The 22,158-nt window shown below is 38.4% G+C and overlaps 2 protein-coding genes across 8 annotated transcripts in view; one reads left to right on the forward strand and one right to left on the reverse strand.

The window, feature by feature from the left end:
* Nucleotides 1-391: 391 nt before the first annotated feature.
* LOC125256698 (protein FAM13A-like) lies at nucleotides 392-4,314 on the reverse strand. Of its 4 annotated transcripts, XR_007182162.1 has the most exons (9): nucleotides 3,746-4,314; nucleotides 2,668-2,785; nucleotides 2,375-2,581; nucleotides 2,106-2,283; nucleotides 1,798-1,924; nucleotides 1,537-1,601; nucleotides 1,270-1,356; nucleotides 708-1,056; nucleotides 392-598 (listed from the first exon to the last, which is right to left on the reverse strand). XR_007182162.1 is itself a non-coding variant. In XM_048172895.1 (8 exons), the coding sequence occupies exons 1-8, from the start codon at nucleotides 3,773-3,775 to the stop codon at nucleotides 1,023-1,025; spliced, it is 843 nt and encodes a 280-aa protein (XP_048028852.1). In that variant the 5' UTR covers nucleotides 3,776-4,314; the 3' UTR covers nucleotides 392-1,022. The 4 variants fall into 4 exon arrangements, 3 of the variants coding, with proteins under 3 accessions (XP_048028852.1, XP_048028851.1, XP_048028853.1); XM_048172895.1 differs by having other exon boundaries at nucleotides 392-1,056; nucleotides 1,537-1,598; XM_048172894.1 differs by having other exon boundaries at nucleotides 392-1,056.
* Nucleotides 4,315-7,459: 3,145 nt separating this feature from the next.
* Nucleotides 7,460-22,158, forward strand: part of dazap1 (DAZ associated protein 1) — a 29,205-nt gene continuing 14,506 nt past the window's right edge. The window contains exons 1-8 of one of the 4 annotated variants that reach the window (XM_048172223.1): nucleotides 7,460-7,658; nucleotides 8,502-8,542; nucleotides 11,352-11,518; nucleotides 11,710-11,775; nucleotides 11,933-12,040; nucleotides 12,393-12,441; nucleotides 16,488-16,570; nucleotides 21,695-21,848. In XM_048172223.1, coding sequence (XP_048028180.1) covers nucleotides 7,591-7,658; nucleotides 8,502-8,542; nucleotides 11,352-11,518; nucleotides 11,710-11,775; nucleotides 11,933-12,040; nucleotides 12,393-12,441; nucleotides 16,488-16,570; nucleotides 21,695-21,848 — 736 coding nt within the window. In that variant the 5' untranslated portion in view covers nucleotides 7,460-7,590. The remainder of the gene's footprint in view (nucleotides 7,659-8,501; nucleotides 8,543-11,351; nucleotides 11,519-11,709; nucleotides 11,776-11,932; nucleotides 12,041-12,392; nucleotides 12,442-16,487; nucleotides 16,571-21,694; nucleotides 21,849-22,158) is intronic. The other 3 variants (XM_048172225.1, XM_048172226.1, XM_048172224.1) reach the window with 3 other exon arrangements.

The following is a 22,158-nucleotide window of genomic DNA, read 5'->3' on the forward strand; positions in this document are numbered from 1 at the left end:
AAATTTGAGCTAAACTGCTTGATTCATATGGATTAGTTTTATGATTCTTCGCAAGTCCATCTTCAAATTGCGAAGAAACTGTTACAGTACATTATTTTTTTCATAATAGCATTTCCATATTAGATTTTATTTAAAACAACACCAATACAAGTGTTTAAACTTTTTTTTAAAAAATTTAAAAAAATCTGATTTTCAGAAATGTTTTAATATCAGGTGTTTTGTAATACCCGTGTTGATTTTGGTGTAAATAAATGTAAATGTAAAAAGCTTAACTTTGGAGTGCAGAATTGGGGCTTTTTCTAAATTTGACATTTTGCCTAAAATGTTAATAATAATTTGTTAATACAGCTTACCTAAACAACTACAAACAAAACATAAAGAAAAAAGAGAGACAATACTAATTGACTGAAAATTGCAAGCTTTAATTGAACCACCTCAGAGTCAACATCAGCATCTGTCTTGTCTGTATCTTCATAATCACACCTGCTGTCGTCCATCACCATTGTTGTGTATTGCATTTCAAGCATTGTACATTGTCCTTACGATGCCCCATGATGCTCTGTTTTATGACACATGCGCAGTATGCCCTGAATGTCATCTGTATACCATTGAACAGATCAGTACAAGGCTCATGTCAGCGTCATTGTTTAATGAAGTACACATTCATTTAATGGAGATGTAACAACCATCTTCAGTATCTTCCTCACCAAGTGTCTTGTGGTGAGGGTCACTGGCTCCAGTGCTGTGCGGTGACCCACACCAGCCCTAGTGTCTTATGGTGAAGGTCACCAACCCCAGTGTCAGTGTCGAGATGAGGCTCAGCGGCCCCAGTGTCTTACAGGGCGGCCCCATTGTCTTCTGGAGACCCTCACCGGCCCCAGTGTCTTGCGACGCCGGTCCCAATGTATTGCAGTGACCCTCACTGGCCTCAATGTCTTCCAGTGACCCTTAACGATCGCAGTGTCTTGTAGTCAGGATCATCGACCCAATTATTTTCTACTAACCTACGTCTAAGTCTCCATTCATCCAGATACCTCTCCATTCTCTATTTTGTTACTATGTGGAATGAAAAAGAAAGAAAACAGATCATGATTATTCACATTCATTACCTGTATAACTAAATCTAACTATATCTATATCTTAATTTAATTGCATCTAATCTTATTTACAATAAACCTTCATTTCTAAACTTCATATGGACACATGCACAGGACAACAACCAGATCAGTTTCTTTCTCATTCTGACATAATAATTTTTTTTCTGAGTACCTGCCAAAGCATGAGCAAAACTTTCTTCCAAAACTTCTTAATCTTTTTCTCAATCGCCCAAGTTGTCCAATTTTAGGTAGCTCTGATCTGGAAAATACATACACAGAACAAGCATTAAGACGGACTGACAAGCACGCTATACAATAAATGACTTACAATAAACCCATAATAACCAGCATCCAGTATGTGTGCATCCATTTGATCAACGACTGTTTGCCAACAACACAGATCTGCATGCGTGTGTGAGTTTGTGTTCAGCATATGTACCTGATTTCTGCGAGTGGCAGCTGTTGGACACACTCTGCATCAGTCCGGTGACAGTCCCCTGCCTCCTTAAACACACAAACACATTTCTAAGCATTTTCAATCTCTCTCATACATATACAAAAGAATTATATATTATCATTTTCACTCTTACACACTAGCAGTGAGTAATAGTTTAACAATGTTCTGATCAAATTCATAAACCCAGTCACACACAGATGCCAGCATAATTTTAAACAAACTTATAACTCGGTATAAGCTCACTGCTGTGTTGCTGGCGGACACATGAGGGTACATGTTTGGCAGCAAATGTTTCAGGTTGTTCAGCAGGTGCTCTGTCAAAGCATTACACAGCCCCTGTTCCTCAACCATGGTGGGGCTGAGAGGTACGCTGTTCACACAAATAACAAACGTGTCACATTGCTATATACACCAGACACCCGTCTTCTTTTTATGATCGACAGCTCCATCAGACTGGTCTCTGTGTCTCAAAAAATCCTGAAAACGTATGTGTGAAATTCTAGAAACCTCAGTCCTTGAGTTACGTTGTAATGTGCTTTTAATACACTTACTGAAAGATGGTGGGTCCAAAAACTATTGACAAGTTCTTGGATGTCATAAGATTTAGATGACTCTCGGCAGCCACACGGGACAGGAAGAACAACAGGTAACAGAGGACGTTAAAATGTTCCTCAGGAAGACTGTTCAGGATTGTCCTCAAAGCCTGATTCATTTCTTCCTCTTTTGAATCTGCAAGATACAGTGAAGAATTCGATAAATCACTTTTGTTGTGCAGAAAGTACCCAAAATGTTCACTCATCACCACCCCAGCTTCACTTACCCCTGAACACATTCAGCAGTTGTGTCCTGTGTGGCTCTGGAATAAGTCCACCAGGTAATTCCCTGAGGAAAAGTTTCAGCAATGAGGCAAGAGTAGGAATATCCTCACTGTCAAACTCTGGGACGCCTCCTTGATCAAAACTTTTCCTCAATTCCTGGCAGCGTTTCACTTTCCCGCCAACCCTGAACAGGCCACTCTCTCTGAGACCTAAACACAAACACACATTTTACAAATACACACAATCTCAGCATACAAGTGACAAACACTGTCAAATACACACACACAGCACTCACCATGCTTCTCCACAAACTCCACTATGTGCATGAGCGCTAGAGGAAGACCCTGCCTCATCTGTCCACTCCTCCTGAGGCTGATCAGGGGCACACCAAACACAGCTGTCTGTGTTTCCAGCTGCACAGGGCAAAAGTTCAGGAAAAACAAACAAATCAGAAAGGTTTACTGGGAAATAATGTACTGTAAGGAGTGCACAAGAAAATAAGTTTACATGAAGCTGTCTAACAAGTGTGCATTTGATAACAAAGTGTATAGTCAGGAAACATTACATTTATTATAGCGTTTCTCCATGTACATTAACACAACTTTACAGGATATCGTTTGTTAATTTCAATACTTGATAATAGGGCTGTCAAAAGATTAATCGCGATTAATCGTATACAAAATAAAAGTTTTGAGTTTGCATAATATATGTGGGTGTACTGTGTGTAATTATTATTATATATATAAATACACACAAATTAATGTATATATTTAAGAGAAATATGTACAAAATATTTTTATTTATATATAATATAAATTATATAAAAATATAAATAAATACATATACTTGTAAATATTTCTCAAATATATACATGAATGTGTTTGTATTTATATATACATGATAATTACACACAGTACCCTCACATATATTAGGCAAACTCAAACTTTTATTTTGTATGCGATTAATCGCGATTAATCGTTTGACAGTCCTACTTGCGCTGCGTTTTTAATAAGACGCCATGTCAAGTTAAAAGAATTAAAACTTTTACACGCAGCGCCAGTGGACCAATCAGAAGAACTCGGAGGCGGGGTAAGCGTTGCAAGCTTTTGTTTACAGTAGCAAGTTGGCATGGCAACTGATTTATTTTTTTACATTTTTTTTTTTTTATTTAACTTTCAGAAAAACATACAATGACATTAACATAAAAAACAAACAACCAACCAAACAAAAATTGGGGATTGCATTAAATTCCATAGCAACTGATTTATTTGATGGTAACATGATGGAGGAGATCATATCCAGTCCGATTATTCTTTTTTTCCATGTCAAAAATTAAGCCTTACTCTGCTGTGTTGTGTATATTGCATACTTACACATACTGATAAAACTCCGAACACTCCCATTTCAATGAAAGGATCGGCGTTTTTTTCAGTCGCCAAACTGTTAACCAATCCGAGGGGAGTCCGAAGCCGAGAGTCGAAACCAGAAAAGGGTCAAAAACGGGAATCCAAAGAAGTCAAAAATCGAGTGTCAAAAACAGAAGGGAGTCAAAAACCGAGAATCAAAATGTGTCACGAATCCAAAGCCGATAGTCAAAGTCCGAAAGAGAGTCAAAAACCGAAAATAAATAATCAAAGATATTCAATAACCGTAAAAACTCGTCAACCGCACCAAAAACACCAACCGCATCAATCGCCAAATCACCCAACAGAGAATCTAGTTCAGTTTGTTCATATATACCTGATGCATCACTCGCGTCATAATAGCGCTTCACTGAGAATAGAGTCTGCTGAAGTCTGGCTGTGTGAGATTCCCATCAACAAACCATATGTGCATACATTAACAATTAAGAGACAGAAATATAAATAAGCAACCTTAAAGCATATTTTACAATATTTAAACACAAAATAGGGTTTTTTAAAAAGTGAAATAGCTACAAAAACTACCTATCATTTAACAAAAAAAAAAAATGTGCAAAAATGTCAAAACTTCAGAAAAGGATTTTCTTATAAGGCAAATTCATTCACAAACAAATGCTAAAATAATATATAGCCTACATACATTAACTTAAAACATATTACAAGACTGAACAGCAAACCACTAAAAAGAAATAAATATTAACACTTTACAGTAAGGATCCATTTTAGTAACTTCAGTTAACAAAAACAATAAAAAATGACTTCTAAAGCATTTATTAAACTTAAAGTTGTCTGTTAATGTTATTATTTAATGCTCCTGCTAAGATGAACTAACAATAAACAGTTGCACTTAATAAATACTGTAACAAAGCTATTGCTCATTGTTATTGCATGTACAAAAGGGGTTTAAATAATAAATAAGCTCCATAAGGAATTCCAAGTGATCAAGGGCTTGGTGCTTCTCATTTAAACCTTATGCACGAGTTCTGCCAGTAGTGGGCACTCATGATGCAACCTAAGCAATGACACACATCCCAGTCCACAAGACGGAGGGAAGTTATCGAGTGAAGGTTGAGGCGGGTTTGTCTAAATAAATTTGATGAAGTTGAACGCACTTCAAAATGGCGGCGGGGATTCTGCTGAGGGGAAGTGCTTAGGGATGTTTGCGAGTGTATGTCTAAAGGTGGAGTTTAAAGGGTTAGTTCACCCAAAAATGAAAATAATGTCATTTATTACTCACCCTCATGCTGTTCCACCCCGACCTTCGTTAATCTTCGGAACACAAATTAAGAATATTTTTGTTGAAATCCGATGGCTCCGTGAGGCCTTCATAGGGAACAATGACATTTCCTCTCTCAAGATCCATTAAAGGTGCTCTAAGTGATGTCATGCGTTTTTAGGCCAAAACATTTTTTGTCACATACAGCAAACATCTCCTCACTATATCCGCTAGCTGCCTGTCCCCTGAACACACTGTAAAAAACGCGGTCTCTGTAGTCGCCACAAGCCCCGAAAATGGCAATAAAAAGCCTGGACCACAAAACAAAATAAACATGCTCCAGCCAATAACCAACAAGAATGATTTTAAATGCGCGTTCATGACCGTTTCAGGAAGCATGGAGGGGAGGGGAAGGAGGAGGAGGAGGGAGGGTCTAGCTAGCCTCTGTTTTGTTTGACAACACTTCGAACGTCAACAGGAAGTTACTCCACCCAGGATCACTTAGAGCACCTTTAATGTACTAAAAACATATTTAAAACAGTTCTTGTGAGTACAGTGGTTCAATATTAATATTATAAAGTGACGAGAATATGTTTGATGTGCCAAAAAAAATAATAACGACTTATATAGTGATGGCCGATTTCAAAACACTGCTTCAGGAAGCTTCGGAGTGTTATGATCCTTCTGTGTCGAATAATAATTCGGATCGCGTGTCAAACCGCCAAACTGCTGAAATCACGTGACTTTGGCGCTCCGAACTGCTGATTCAACACACTGATTCATTATGCTCCGAATCTTCCTGAAGCAGTGTTTTGAAATCGGCCATCACTATATAAGTCGTTTTTTTTTTTTTGGCGCACCAAAAATATTCTCGTCGCTTTATAATATTAATATTTACGGAGCCCCTAAAGGGACATGGTGGTAGAAAAAAAAATGTGAAGGAAGGAAATTTTACGTGGTGGTGGAAAAAAATTTGGGATGGGAGGAATTTTTTTTTTTCAAATCTTTTGCGTTCCCTCGCAAAGATATTTTGCGTTCCCTCGCAAAGATTGCGTTCCCACGCAAAGATGTTTGCGTTCCCTCACAATGTTATAATCGTTCCCTTGCTGTGAGCTCGGACAAACACTTCCTCTTTAATGTCCCGCTGGCTGGCAGTAGTGTTTCAGTTAGTAACATTACGTTAATATACGTTAATATAACGTTAATAATGCACACAAATAATGCGCGGCTCATAGAGTTTGAACTTGTTGGACTCAAAAATGAAGAAATGCAGTCAGTGCTTATGTCAAGCAGTTCAGTTGGCAATATATTCACAGATTCGAGCTTCCCGGATTAGTAACTCGTGAGCTAAACGTTGTTAAAAACACAAATGAAGCTACTTCCAATCATAGTAACCTAGACAACAAGCTACAACAACCCAATTTTCCTCAAATGTGTTTTATAATAAATTGGTCTCTATGAGCAGGCGGCGGAGATACACGCCTGAAGGGACCGTCTGAAACGTATGTTACTAACTAAAACACTACTTTAGCCAGCGGGACATTAAAGAGGAAGTGTTTGTCCGAGCTCACAGCAAGGGAACGATTATAACTTTGCGAGGGAATGCAAACATCTTTGCGAGGGAATGCAAAAGATTTGAAAAAAAAAAAATTCCTCCCATCCCAAATTTTTTTCCACCACCAAGTAAAATTTCCTTCCTTCCCATTTTTTTTTTTCTACCACCATGTCCCTTTAGGGGCTCCGTAAATATTGAACCACTGTACTCACATGAACTGATTTAAATATGTTTTTAGTACCTTTATGGATCTTGAGAGAGGAAATGTTATTGCTCCCTATGCAGGCCTCACGGAGCCATCGGATTTCAACAAAAATATAACGAAGGTCTTGTGGGTGTGGAACGGCATGAGGGTGAGTAATAAATGACAGAATTTTCAATTTTGGGTGAACTTAAAGGCAGACCAGAAGTCGCTGCAAGAGGGAGGCTGAGTTATTTTGATTAAAGATTATGAGGGCACATGAATTAAAAAAATTATAATATGCACAGATAAATCATTTATATTAAATACTCCAATATTCCAAAAAATTGTCAAATGTGACTGTAATGCTGCCTTCACGTGCTTTCGGAATTATCGTAAATATGAGTTTCCTAGGTAAAAATTGCACATGAACACCCAATTTCGAAAGTTGAATGCAATGCGCTCGTAATCACGACTTCAAGAAATGGGAATTATCAAATTTCCGATAGCACGTGAAAGCAGCATTACTCTCATGGATGTATCAAGGAGCTGAATCAGTTTGACAGCCTCAGTTCTTATTCAGTTCATTATATTAAAAATAATAGCCAGGAAATTCTTCAAAAATTAAATTCATTTTTGACACATCTTCACCATTCATTTTTTTTTAATTATTATTATTCAGCCAAGTGGACTCCATTTCCCAACATGCCGTTGCTGTCATTGCACCGCCCTTGCTGGGTCGCCCCGTGGCTCGCGTCAGTGTTGCGCAGATTCGGTTTGAACCGAAAGCGGAGTGTGACCTTCCCGGGCGGCGGAGACCGGCAGGAGACCGAGCGAGCGGACCCATGTCAGCACTCCCGTCCACAACCCTCGCCACAGAGATGAACAACAACTTAGCTGGAGATGAAATCGGGTAAGACACAGTGTGTTATGTGACAGTGTTTGGATGTAACGTACCCGTCCGTTCCAGCGGAGAGAGATGCGCAGCGGGCCGCCGGAGGACAGCAGATAGCAGGGAACCAGTCCGCCGGGCTCCGCACTCACACTGGTGCACCGCTAAAACTCCTTATATTTAAGGAGCACGGCGACAGCGACACGTCCTCGGTTCATTTAGCTGATAAAATGCTTGGTTAACGAAGCAAAGAGAAAGATTGACAGAAAAGGATCAGCTGTCAAAGCTGTCAAACTGGATGCTTGTATCACTTTCCTTTTATGCTGTAAGTTTCTTATAAACAAACTGGACTCTCCATTTATAGTTCAAGTTGTTTAAACACAAACTGGAAGGTTTACATCGCTGTCTTTCATAAGTTTATAATCAAACTGGAGGCTCGTATGCTGTGTTGTTATCATGTTTATAATCTCAAACTGGATAACTCTTTTTTTGTGTCAAATAAAATTCAAGACTGATATCATTTCTGTAAGCTTTTCAGTAACCACACTGAAGGATTTTATCTCTCTCTTTTATGCTGTAAGATGTATAATCGGAAATCTTCATTCACAGTGTTATCCAGTGACCCAGCCTGCAGCAGTTTACATTAGCCAGGTAGATTTGTTAACCAGCTCATGTCTGAGATGGTTTCAGGAGCGGGTCAGGGTAATTTGAATGCATTCTGATTATGACCCGTTAAACCGCACAGATCAGTCAGATCAGGCTTTCAGCCAAGGGCAAACGTGTTTTCCCTCCTTCACCTTGACTCATGTTCCTTTCTGAATGATCTCAAATGCATTGTGACGTTCCCTCATCTTTGTGTTGCAGGAAGCTGTTTGTGGGTGGATTGGATTGGAGCACCACCCAGGGTGAGTGTAACTGTCGTATTAACCACCATATAGTTTTATACAGTAACATTAGTTGCTATGTAGGGGCTCTTAAATAATGCAAGCCTCTATCGCATAGTGTGTGTTTCATTAAAAGCACAGTCTTGTTTTGCTCTGCCGGGGAGATGCACGCTATAATATTCTGCATAAACGTTGATATTTGCTCGGCATGTTCCGGACGTAGAAACCAGGTTGTCACTCGGGGGCTGAGCTTGCCTTTTCAGTATGTGGCTGCAAGTGAGAGAGCCTGGGTTAGACGCAAGCTCCAGAAATCGGATAAAGCCCGTATCAAGTAGCATGCGTAAAATGCAATGAGGAAATCGATGGAGAATGATCTAATATTGTACATGCCGTATATATTCATTTTATCATGTATTTCAAAGCCTTGTGTGCTGTACTTGTCACATGCTGATTTTATGTAATGTCTATTGCTTTTCTTGCTTTGACATGTTGCTACATATAAAACTGTAAAACAGTTGTAACGTTCTGAATTTTGACCTTTGGGTCGTCTGCTCGCACAGGACTGAAAGCTGAATAAGATTTATGTAGTGTGCTTGTATACACATTACTCATATACACGTTACGTATCTTTTTGCTAAACTGAGACATGTACTGCAGTTTATAATTCATACATTACTGTTAAAAAGTTTGGGGAGACTGCACTTGTTTGATCAAAAATACAGTAAAAACAGAGTAATTCTGTGTCAGATCAACCCCCGGCTCAAATTTTTGATTTTGTTAATATTTAACATAATAGTGATTAAAGCCAAAATTTTAAATGTCACAGATGTATATTTACTGAGTAATCCACTATTTTGTAGAGGAGGATCAAAATGACAATTTTCACCTGAGATTTGGAGCCAGTTTAGAGGGGTGTAAAAATGACTGTTATTTTTACACAGAGATTGGTAGGTCTATTTGTAAAATCTGTTGACTTTAACAATCTTTGTTTCATTATATGTCAACGGTGATAGTTCAGAAATGGTAAAAAGCACTTCTTGTGCTTTTTGCATCAAGTTTGCATGCCTGCAACTCTTAGACTTTTAGATTCTGGTTCTTAATCTTCATAGGCCCTATATATTTCAGTCTGTTTAAAAAATTACCTACATTTAGTTAGTGAACATTGAAAATGGGTAAAATTCAACAATTTGAACTTGGAGTCACATTGGGGTCCCAATATCTACGGGACCTTAAAAATAAAGATTCCAAAAGAAAAGTTTATTAAGAATGAGAATCTCGAAGGATATTGAATACTTTTAGAGTTACAGGCATGACAACTTTAGAAAATGAATATTTATGGCACTCAGGTATGTTCTGTGCATTTCAGGTGATAAAAATTGAGATACATTTCTAGTTTTAACATTATTTGTTCTTTAAAACAAAAAAAAGTATCAGCTGTATGCAAAGTGACCCACATTTGGTTTTTGACCACTGAACAAAAAAAGTTCTCCATATCTCTGTATCAGCTTTAAAATAAAGTAAAAGAAAAGTGAATGAGAATCAAAGTACTTTTAGACCCACATTTGGTTTTTGACAGGTGATAAAAATTGAGATACACTGAACATTATTTATTCAGTTTACTCATGGAGCCGCATTAAGTTCTCCATATCTCTGGGATTGAACCATCGAGGGCCTTTAAAATAAAGATTCCAAAAGAAAAGTTTATTAAGAATGAGAATCCAAGGAATTGAATACTTTTAGAGTTAAGGCATGACAACTTAAAAAGAATATTTATGGCCAGATGTTCTGTGCATTTCAGGTAAAAAATTGGATACATTTCTAGTTTTAACATTATTTATTCTTTAGATATTCCTCTTTAAAACAAAAAAAAGTATCAGCTGTATGCAAAGTACTTTGGTTTTGACTGAACGTTTACTCATGGAGCCGCATTAAGTTCTCCATATCTCTGGGATTGAACCATCGAGGGCCTTTAAACCAAAAGGAAAGTTTAAGAACCAGAATCTAAAAGGATATTAAGATATATTTAATACTTCTCGAGTTACAGGCATGCAAACTTGATGCAAAAAAACAAAAGAAGTGCTTTTTACCATTTTTGAACTATCACCGTTGGCATATAATGAAACAAAGATTGCTAAAATAAACAGATTTTACTAACAGATCTACCAATCTCTGTGTAAAACTAAAATAATGATGCTGCCGTCTTTCTAAAGTCATTTTTACACCCATCTAAATTGGCTCCAAATCTCAGGTGAAAATTGTTATTTTGACCCCCCATTACAAAATAGTGGATTACTCAGTAAATATACATCTGTAACATTTAATATTTTGGCTTTAATCACTATTTATGTTTGTCTTTCAACAGAAAAAATATTAACAAAATCAAAAATTTGAGCCGGGGGCCTCTGGTTGATTTGACACAGAATGACCCAACAGCAATTTTGTGAAATATTATCAAAATCTGTTTTCTGTCTCAATATAATTTAAGATTAGATTCGAATTCATTCCTGTGCAGAATTTTCAGCATAATTACTCCAATCTTCAATGTCACATGATCCTTCAGAAATCATTCTAATATGCCGATTTGTTGCTCAAGAAACATTTCTTATTATCTTAACTGTCAATTTTGATCCGTATTAAATTCTTTAAAAACATCTTATTGGCCCCCAACTTTTGAACGGTATATAAGAAGTATATTAAATAAATCAAAAAGAAAATGATTGAGATGATAGGAAATGTTTTTTCCTCTCTTTTTACAATTGATGATCTTAGTTGTATCTAAATGTATTAAAAGGCACCTTTTTGCTAATTATTCCTTTCTGTGTTTTGTTAGAGACTTTACGAAACTACTTTTCTCAATATGGAGAGGTTGTGGATTGCGTCATCATGAAAGATAAAAGCACAAATCAGTCCAGGGGCTTCGGCTTTGTGAAGTTTAAAGACCCCAACTGCGTACGGACTGTCCTGGACACCAAACCTCATAACCTGGATGGAAGAAATGTGAGGAGAATGACTGATAATTCTACTTTGCCCAATTATGATGATAACTGCTTCACATTTAACTGCTTCTCACTTAAAGTGACCCCTGCATCTTGTGACCCCAAAGTCAAAAACTTCTGCTCTAATGGCATACTGGTTTGGTTAGATTTTTTTTCTTTTACTGAATAAGTGCTGTCTGTTTATTCTCACAGATCGACCCAAAGCCTTGTACGCCTAGAGGTATGCAGCCCGAGAAGACTCGAGCAAAAGATGGCTGGGTAAGAACTCAGAAATGTAAAGCCACATTTAATGTTTGTTCATTAGAGTCTGAAAACTAGAGTTTATTTATGTATTTTTTATTCATTGCTGTAATTCAGTCCAGTACTTGCCTAACTCTAAAAAAGCTAAAATATTCTCTTTTTTTGTGTGTTTTAGAAAGGAAGCAAAAGTGACAGCAATAAGTCTAAGAAGATATTTGTGGGTGGAATTCCTCATAATTGCGGTGAAGCTGAACTCAGGGATTATTTCAACAGATTTGGAGTGGTGAGATGGACACAGATGCAGAAATGTACCATTTTTTTTAATCAGACTGTGACTCATAGGGCATTATTAATAACTACATAAATTCCATAATCTTGCAATGATGTCAGATGATGCACAATTGAACATATACAGTGGCGTCTAAAAGGTCACATGGTCATGAACTTGCTTTTTTGATTAGTGATCTAGAAATAGTGCAAATCATGACATTTCTTTGCTATTTCCAGGTTTAAATTTGATTTTGAATCTATGATTTTCAACATTTTCTCACACCACTGTATGTAATATGTTTTATATATGATGCTTTTTTTTATCACCGTTTCGTCCTTCACTGGTCCTGTTCTCCCTTTTGAAGGTCACAGAGGTGGTAATGATCTATGACGCAGAGAAACAGAGGCCTCGAGGTAAACCACACATTCATATTTGCTCCCATTCAGTCTCTCTCTCACCTCATGCGCAAGACAAACTATTCCGACCCAAAGAGAAGAGAACATCACGCAGGCCATCCGTCCCTCTCATGTGTGCGATGCTTGGTTTGGTGTGTCTCAACTCTTGCATGGTGGCAATTCAAATCAGCAGCATCCACATGACACGCAAACATTTGCATCAAACGTGTGCAGTCAGTTCAGCTTCTTGCACATCTGCTTGTGTCTTAAAGGAGTAGTTCATTCAGAAATGTGCCTTTTTTTTTTTTTCCTGTGGATACAAAAAGAGACATTTTGGAACCATCTAATTTCTTCGGTGTAGTAACTGAATGTGATTCGCTGTTTTGAATAGATGCTTGCTAAATGCAAGATATTTATCAGTGAATAACAATTTAAATTTGAACCCTAACAATTTGAATGTTTGACTGCATTTAAATGGTGCTTTGTGAGGATTGAAAAACAAAAAGGGACTCACTGTGCCTTTTAAAGGGATAGTTCACCCTAAAATTAAACGAGGTCATCATTTACTCACCCTGGTGTTGTTCTAATGCTCCTAATGCCCTAATGTCTCACCCAGAAAAGCACAGAAGTTGTGAGAAAATGTGAAAAGGTGAATATATCTGTTGTGTTCATCGTAACAAGAAGTTATCGTGTTTGCATCTGTCAACTCCCTTTCTAAGTGTTATCAGACAAACAGAGTTCCGGTCTTGATGTATTCAGCTAAGCAAATACACTGATAACTTTTTTGGGATTTTTAGGTGTTGTGTTTCATGTCGCATTAGGGCTGGGCGATATATCGCATGCAATTGTCACGCGCATTTCGTCAGTAAAGCCGGTTCCCTGATTACCGCTAAATCGCCATCACCTGCTTTCAAATGGACCGGCATTTAATAGACAGAGCCGTAGTTCACTGACAAGCTACGCAATATCGCGTTCATATCGCAGATGAATCGCCTTCGATAATGAATGCGATATTGCGTAGCTTGTCAGTGATCTACGGCTCTGTCTATTAAATGCCGCTCCATTTGAAAGCAGGTGATGGCGATTTAGTGGTAATCAGGGAACCGGCTTTATTGACGAAATGCGCGTGACAATTGCATGCGATATATCGCCCAGCCCTATGTCGCATATTTATTCGTCTTGATTTCTCACAACTTATGTGCTTTTCACGAACGCACATGTCGTGCAGCCGTGTACTGAAGTCAGGATTTTCGTTAAATAATACATTAAATTTCACCAAACCCTATCGTATACCCCCTAGAACACATGGCGATATATGATACATGTCAAATGGGATCATTCTGTGACGCTTTAAATCTTGATGCTGGTCGCTAATCACTGGACTAGCTTGAGCAGGACATTTTTAAAAACTTCTCTTTTTGTGGTCCAAAAAAGAAAGAACGGCATACTGCATTAGAACAACACCAGGGTGAGTAAATGGTGACATAATTTTCATTTTAGGGTGAACTAACCCTTTGTGACCAAAACAATTGTGATTTTTAGCAAAAAGTAAAATTATTAATATATTATTGATTTTTGGAGCTTGACAGATGTGGAAACTACGAACCATTGTATGGAATAGAGCTTTTAAAAATGTCCATTTTTGTGTTACATGGGAAAAATAAATAGATCATTTTAATTTTTGCGTGAACTACCACTTTAAAATTAAAATTTTGTGATACATTATGGCTGACAGCTTTCAGATAGGATTCAGTAGAGCCACTGTTTCATTATTATTGAAAACAGACTGTGGCCATGACCCGGTCTAGCTGAAGAACTAAATGTGAAACAAAGCCATCAGTATGACTGAATAAATAAAAAGAATTTCATTTTAAAGTTTTATTTTTACACAATGCTTATGGAAAGATTGCAGTGTAGTTTTTACATTCACTTAAACCATATCTTTCAGAAAATAGTTTGCTCTGCTTTTACTGTTTAAACTTAAAATGCTTTTCACCTTTCACTCTCGTTGGGTATACATGGAATAGTTTGTCATGTGAACATTTGTAGTTGACCTACTGAATTTCCAATCACTGAAATTAATTTCTATTAACATTTAGACATTTAAATAAGTTTTTTTTAATGCACATTTACATTTGATTGATCTACAAAATGAGTGTTTATTGCAATGTAGTACATTTAAGTAAGCCCTTTCTATCTTTCTTTTTATGTCCCTGTTTTCCTTGTCAAGTGTTTGAATGCATTAACGTTTTTCCTGAGATATGTCTGTTCTTTCTTGTAGGATACAGTACAGATAGTGGCACCACACAGATTAAGGCCTGGTGTGAAACACACTCATGCCTGTTTCTCTGGTGTAAACACGGTTAATGCTTCAGTTTGTGGCAGTGGCTTATCCTCAGACAGTTTCTCTTCAATAATACTGCATAAAACGCTTCCTGTTAAGAGATTCGGTGTGGCAGATGTTCTCTGTTTGCGTTCCGCTCTTCTTAATAGCATAATTACACACTGTCTAGCTGATAAAGGCGGGTTTGTGTTCTCAGTAGCTTCGTGGATGCAGGACTTAGCAATGCTCTTGAGTGCAATAGGGATGAGCCAAGATGGTCGACTTGTCATCCAGCAAACATCTAGTCAATTACTAGTTTTGGGGCGTCAGTCCAAACGGGAATGGGAATTAATTCCGAGATGCAGCTTCACAGAGAGGGTTTTAGAGTGCCGTGCATTAGCGTGCAGTACTTTCAACAATGCAAAACACTCTTCATGAAGTTGTGTCTCTAAATTCATCCCACTTAAAGCTCCAGTTGTCAAAGTATCGCTCGTGCAAATTTACCAGCTTTAAACATAAATTCAGTCCAGTTGCCGTTTTTCAGCGCCTTGTGCTACGAGTGTCAAATTAAAAATAGTTAAGATCTTTTAAAAACACAAGAATGTGTCTCTTTTGAGCGGGGCCTTAACAAGACCTACTAGACAACCCAATGACTAGTCAATTTTGGCATTAAATTGACTTAACAGCCTCTATCAATGGCAACTTTCTTCTTTAATGAAACCAGGCCTGATGATGAAGGGCAGGTTGGGTATATTTAGTCCTCATTTAGACAGATGGTTCTGCTCCAAATAGTCTACGAATTCTCAGATCTCTTCAGTCTCAAAGGACGTGCAATCGGAATCAGGTTAGATCCCAAAGTGGAGATTCTCGCAGCCCAGTTCTGCCACAGTTATCTGATCTGACAGAAACTAGTTCACACTGGTGGATCTGGCGCAGCTAAACTCAGCTGCTGCTGGAGGATTGTGCTCTGTCTTATCGCGTAAGTGACCTTGGAATCGCGTTCCGCTTCGGCGGCCCACTTTGATAGTTCTGCCTGCGTGACCCCTGCACGCGTGGGTGCACGCAGTTGCCTCTTTTTTTTTTTTTTTTTACTGTCCCAGAGCCTCTGAGTAGATCTCTCAAATTGAGCATTAACTGGGCTTACACCACACGAGAAACCGGGCTGCATTAAATGTTTCACAAATATCCTTATATCCTTGTGGTGCTTTTGTTGCAGTGTTACAATCTATGTTCTCTTGGTTTGCCCAAAGTACTGTGGCATTTTGGGAAGCTTCGAGAAAACCAGTAAAAAAACCTGTAGTTGTAATGATCATTCTTGTTATGCATTGATAATTGTGGTTGCTGCTCGCATTTGTTGTGTAAGATTGGGGTGGCGATGAAAGTGAGGTTCGGATGAAACGGAATAAGGCAGAAAAATATATATATATACATTTCAGAAATCAAGCCCAACACTTGGCGTGATCTGTCGTCAGTATCGTTGAGGTTGCATAAGACCTGACTTCAGTTATCCAATGCCTTCTACGGCTGTTAATGATTAAATATGTCCAAGGTTAAAGTATTGAAGGGAACAGAATAATACATAACACTTCTGTCCTTTTGGCCTCCACCTGTGACCTTTCCTGGTGACTCGGGCCGTGATGTCATCCGAACCTCAGGTACCCCCCACCCCATCCCTCTTATGTTCTTCTAGCTGTTCTGTCCCAACACCCTGCTGCTCTGTTGACTTTTGGTCGTTGGCTAGGTTTTGGATTTATTACTTTCGAGGCCGAACAATCAGTGGACCAGGCTGTCAACATGCATTTTCACGACATCATGGGCAAAAAAGTGTGTAGTTGTAGTTTTATTTTCCCCTACATCAGAAACTAAAGCTTGGGCGACCAAACATGCATTAAAATTTATAGAATGGACATTTAACATCAGAGGGAGTTTTTTTGTTTCTCACATGATTGGTTATTTCTCTCCCAAACTGGGGAAAGTTTGCAAACATGTTAAATGTTATACATTTAAATCTCTGTCCATGTTAGTCACCCAAGGTTTGGTTCATTCGGACCGCTCCTTTAGGTGCTGCAATGCTGTATTAAAGTGACAAACTTAGGGTAATTAAAGTATTAAAGTAAATTAAATTCATTTATTAGCATACTTTGCTATTATTATTGCATTATAAAGGACTATAAGGTAACTTTATTGCATTAAGTGTTGCATCAGCACTCACCTAAAGAACTGGTTGGTTTCCTTTTTTTTTCTTTCTTTCTTTTTTTTTCTTTTTAATTCAGGTTAATACTGTCAGGTCACTTACTATTTGAGTTCTATATTATCTCAGAAGGCAAAGAGAAATCTCAATTAAGTGACCTCAATGTTTGAATCTCCATACTGTGTCTGCTAGTCTACTCCAAATGGGCTTTGGGCGGGTAGCAAATGTCTCTGTAGTGGAAGATTATTGTCTGATACCTAGGTGTATTAGTCTGTTTCGAGGGATAGCGCAAGACCGAACAAGTCGCATGACGTGTTATCTCACCTCACCAGCTCGACTTAGTAAAATATCACTCCCAGCATGGTTGCTTTGAGGAAGTTGATCTGCATTCTGAAAATATAACACTAGCTTTTCTCACATATTTTGACTAATAGTCTCATGCAGGCCCAGAATTCCGTGGGCCTGTCTTGGACTTTAAGCGTTTGGCCTCCCGAGGCATTTCCTTGCTCTGTCATGACTGCACTGTGCTGATTTAAAGTGAAAAACCACTTCCAGCAAGTTTGTTCAAGACTCCAGAATAGCTCCGTAGTTTCTGTCCTACATTGAGTTTGTTCTCGCCCGCTGACGCTCTCCTTGACTCTGGTCTGTGTTCCTGAAGGAATCAGGTGCTACGGTACCTGGGCTATTGTTCTTCACATGACATTATTTCATTGGGGCTTTAAGGGGGGTGGGGCCATACGTTATAAAATTAGAAACTGGAGCATATCAAACTGTGTACCAAATCCCAGCTCTACTGTTGGACGCGAAGACTTGCGCGAGGCCTCCCATCACTCTGAGCGGTGATGCCCGCGGGAGTGGGGGGGGGGCGTGTTGCCGATTCGAGGATTGCAGACCACTCGCTCAAACTGATACCTAATTAGGTCGACAGAGAGAGAGAGGAGGAGAGAGACGAAAAGAGAGTCGTTACGTTTATGCTGCTTTCCAACGGAAAAATATCGTCTCTCGCTCTTGATGCAAGGTGACCCCAATAACTCACCCCCTTTAGAGTCTCAAGTCTATTTCTGGATCTGGAGTGAAACTTCCCTCCGTGTGTTAAACTATGTTTGACCATTTTTTTTTTTTTTATCTGAGTGGCAGGTAAAAGAATGTCATTGGCTTAATTGGCTAATTATATAATTAGTGGTAATTGCTAAGGCGGGCATCTGAAAAGCAAATCTGAAATCCTCTGTATTCTGCTTAACTCATCTCGTTTGTGCTAAAGATATGAATGATAGCTCAAATTGGTTTATTATTATTATTATTATTATTATTATTAGTAAAGTTGGAATGAAATTAAAATTGGCCCTTATCTATTTTCCAAATGCATCTTATTGATCTTACTGTGAACAATTTATCCATGCACGTTTCAGTTTTCAGTTTTTTTTTTTTTGAGCTTGCCATTGAAACAACAGACTTCCCTTTGGTGACTTCTCTAATCATTTTATCTGCATAAATCCTGTCCTTTTCTTGCAATCGACTGCAAGCTCGCGTTCAGATCTAACACCATCCAATCAACAACTAATGGACTGAGCCTAGTTTACATCCTACATTTTTTTTTCTTTTTCTATAATTTATTTTTACTCAGATGTAGGGTTGGGAATCGTAAGAAATTTTCCGGTTCCGGTTCTATTAAAATGATTAAAGAACCAATAAAAATAGTAGTAAGGGGAAAAATGCACAAAACTCAACTCAAACGGTCCTTTTTGTGTTTATTATACATGTAAAATGAGTTTAACAGACTGCTAATCTCAACAAATTCACTAACACTTCACAATAAGGTTCATTAGTTAACAGTAGTTAACTACATTAACATGAACTAATAATGAACTGCATTTCTACAGCATTTATTAAAGCTGCTGTCCATAACTTTTTTTTGTGTTCAAAATGTACAAAAATTATATAATGAGAATGTACAACATGAATCAATCCGTGTTTTTGACTTACCCTGAATCATTATGGTACACTTATAATAAGTGTTTATATTCTATTTCAGACAGGACTGGTAGGACCCGCCGCAGAGTATCACAATAACTGCGTGACTCGCCATAGACATACACGGAGAAAAGTAGTTCCGGCTACAATGTTCTTCCGCAAGACGTGTGCAGTTCTGTTAAAGGTGCTCTAAGTGATCCTGGGTGGAGTAACTTCTTGTTGACGTTCGAAGTGTTGTCAAACAAAACAGAGGCTAGCTAGACCCTCCCTCCTCCTCCTCCTCCCCCTCCCCTCCGTGCTTCCTGAAACGGTCATGAACGCGCATTTAAAATCATTCTTGTCTGTTATTGGCTGGAGCGTGTTTATTATGATTCGTGGTCCAGGCTGCACCAGTTTGTTTTTATTGCCGTTTTCGGAGCTTGTGGCGACTACAGAGACCGCGTTTTTTTATAGTGTGATCAGGGGATAGGCAGCTAGCGGATAGTGAGGAGATGTTTGCTGTATGTGACAAAAAATTTTTGGCCTAAAAATGCGTGACCTCACCTTTAATTAAAAGCTAGAGGGCCAAAAATCGAGGACTGCAGCTTTAATCTTTGTTACAATAATTAATACATTATTAAAATCAAGAGTTGTATTTGTCAACATTAATTAATGTACTGTGAACTAATATGAACAAACTATGAACAGCTGTATTTTTATTAACTAACGTTAACAAAGTTGAACATATACAGTAACAATGTATTGCTCATTGTTAGTTCATGTTAGTTAATACATTAAGTAATGTTAACAAAAGATCCAGACAGGTGAAGCTGAATATTTTTGTAAGTTGGATTCATAAAGACTTCACTTGTTTCTGAAAGAATGATTCAGAAAGATAGATACAATTTTAACAGTAATTTGTTGCCACCTAGTGGCGTAACAATACAATCGATACAGTCGTTATTTGAAGAACCAGTTCCTGTCAAAAGGTGATTTATTCTATTTTAATCGGTAACGTAGACATCAGCGTTTATCTGAATAATAAACGTTTGTATACTTCTGTGATGATTGGAATATTTTTAACAGAAATAATGATACCGTGTGTTTGAAAAGATTGTTTGTGAAGCTCTTTATATCTAAACATGACAACTGCTCTCTTTACTAGCGGCAATGCAGATTTGAATGTCGCGGTTTTATTTTTGTCAGAGGTTTAATATACATGGACGAATTGTTGTAATTTATGAATTACATCATGTGGGTGATGAAATGGAGAACACAGTCTTTTAAAGATTAATCGTGCAGCTTTGTGCATCTCTCTTTCTCTCTCTATTGATATCTGATGTATACGAGTAGCGCCAAAGACTATAGAATAACACAAGACGTGTCACTCGTATTGTTTCGAATGGGAGAAAGTGTAACACGCAATATGGCGGAATAAGTCCCGCCTTCTAAATAAGAGCCAATCGCCGACTGGTAAAGTCATCGCGTCACTTCAGCGGCCGTTAGAATCACCGGTTTCTATAGAAACAGTCAGACGCGCGCCTCCGAAGAGACGCGCATTTAGGTCTGCGCATGCGCATTAGCTTGATCCAGCCTGAAAAATAGTTTTTTTTTGTCATGATTCGAGCGTTTAGAAACTAAATTTATGAGCCGGTTGTTATTAGATTTCATTGGTGATTTCAAATATGAAATTTAATTGTAAGGTTGGCGAACAGTTTTGGAGAATTTGATGTTTCCCCATTCAAAGAGATTGCATGATGCCCAGGATGCCTGAGAGGCGTTTCAAAGATGGCCGCCGAGTGAAATAACTTGTCTTAAAGGGACTTTGGTAGCACGAGGGCTTTTCAGTGCATTCATTGCTATAACATTCATGAGGCGAGACGTCTCTATTAAAGGATACGCTCCTCGCACCCATCACACCAGAACCGTTTTCGGAACTGAAACTTAGAAATCTTGCACGGTTCCAACCAGTTCTGGATAAGAACCGGTTCTCGGTTCCCAACCCTACTCAGATGTACATCACAATACGGAGGAAAAGACCTGTTGCTCCTTTGGTTACATCACGATTTTAAAGAGAAACAAGACATATCTAGAGACTCTTGATTTGGGCCATTAAGAAACCACATAGATTTATAGTACTAAACCACCTAACCACGTCTTGGCAACCACTCACATCAACTAGCATCATAAGCAATGCTCTAATTTTCTTCAGAACATGTACAAATCTAGCCATTTTAATTTTCATATTTGACACAGTATGAAGATTCCTTTATGGTTAGACTTTTGTCTCTCCATTTTTATTATCTGCATGTGAAGTATTTGGTACAATTAGATAATCATACATTTAAACATCACTGACCCTTATATTTCTATGTAAATTGAGATTCTTAAGCATTAGCCAGGGGGAGGTAAGTCTTCATTTTCTATCAGCAGTTTATAACTACTTAAAAGAGCTGAGATGTAATATATGTACAGGGACTGTGTTTCTGAGGTACGTCTGTGGTCATGAAAAATAAATATTTATTGTCAATTTTAAGGAGACGTCATCCTGCCTGATATGACCCATAGAGTTTTAGTGGACTTAAATGTCCTTTTCATACCCAAGTACCTTAGAAACACTGTTTAAAAAGTTATCAAATAGAAGAGACCAAGTATATTCCATTCCGTCTGGACTACGGTCATGTATTTGGCCTAAGTAAGCGTATCTTTTCTGAGGTGAGGGCTAAAGTTTCTGATAGGTGAGTGGGGGAAGTAGGCAGTATGTTAATTCTCCTCTTGCTAGTTACGACCTCTTGTCCTTTGTGCAGGTTGAAGTGAAGAAGGCGGAGCCACGGGACAGCAAAGCTCCCGCCCCCGGTCAGCTGGGAGCCAATCAGTGGGGGCCCCGAGCCATCTTAAGCGCAGCCAATGGCTGGGCAGCACAACCGGCTCCAAGCTGGCAGCAGAGCTACGGGCCTCAGGGTGAGTGACACGGTGGGCCAGAACGCAGCGGGAGCGTAACACGTCCCAAGCTGAAAAATGATACCAAGAGCCAAACGGTATCAGTCATGCTTTGCTTTAGGTCAGTTTGCGCTGTTTGCGCCATCTGGCTAAACCACACTGGGTTTGTCCACTGTGCAGGGAGAAATGTTTTCACGTAGATCTTGCCCAAAATAAGCCTGCTCTGCCTGGCTTGAATCCAGAAATGCAACACTTTAATCAAGCACGTTCTGGTTTCACCCACATTTTGCCGTATGATTCTGATTTAGTTTTGCATTTAAAAGTAGTTTCA

Source organism: Megalobrama amblycephala, linkage group LG21 (assembly GCF_018812025.1).
Source record: "Megalobrama amblycephala isolate DHTTF-2021 linkage group LG21, ASM1881202v1, whole genome shotgun sequence".
In the NCBI taxonomy this organism is placed as follows: Eukaryota; Metazoa; Chordata; class Actinopteri; order Cypriniformes; family Xenocyprididae; genus Megalobrama; species Megalobrama amblycephala.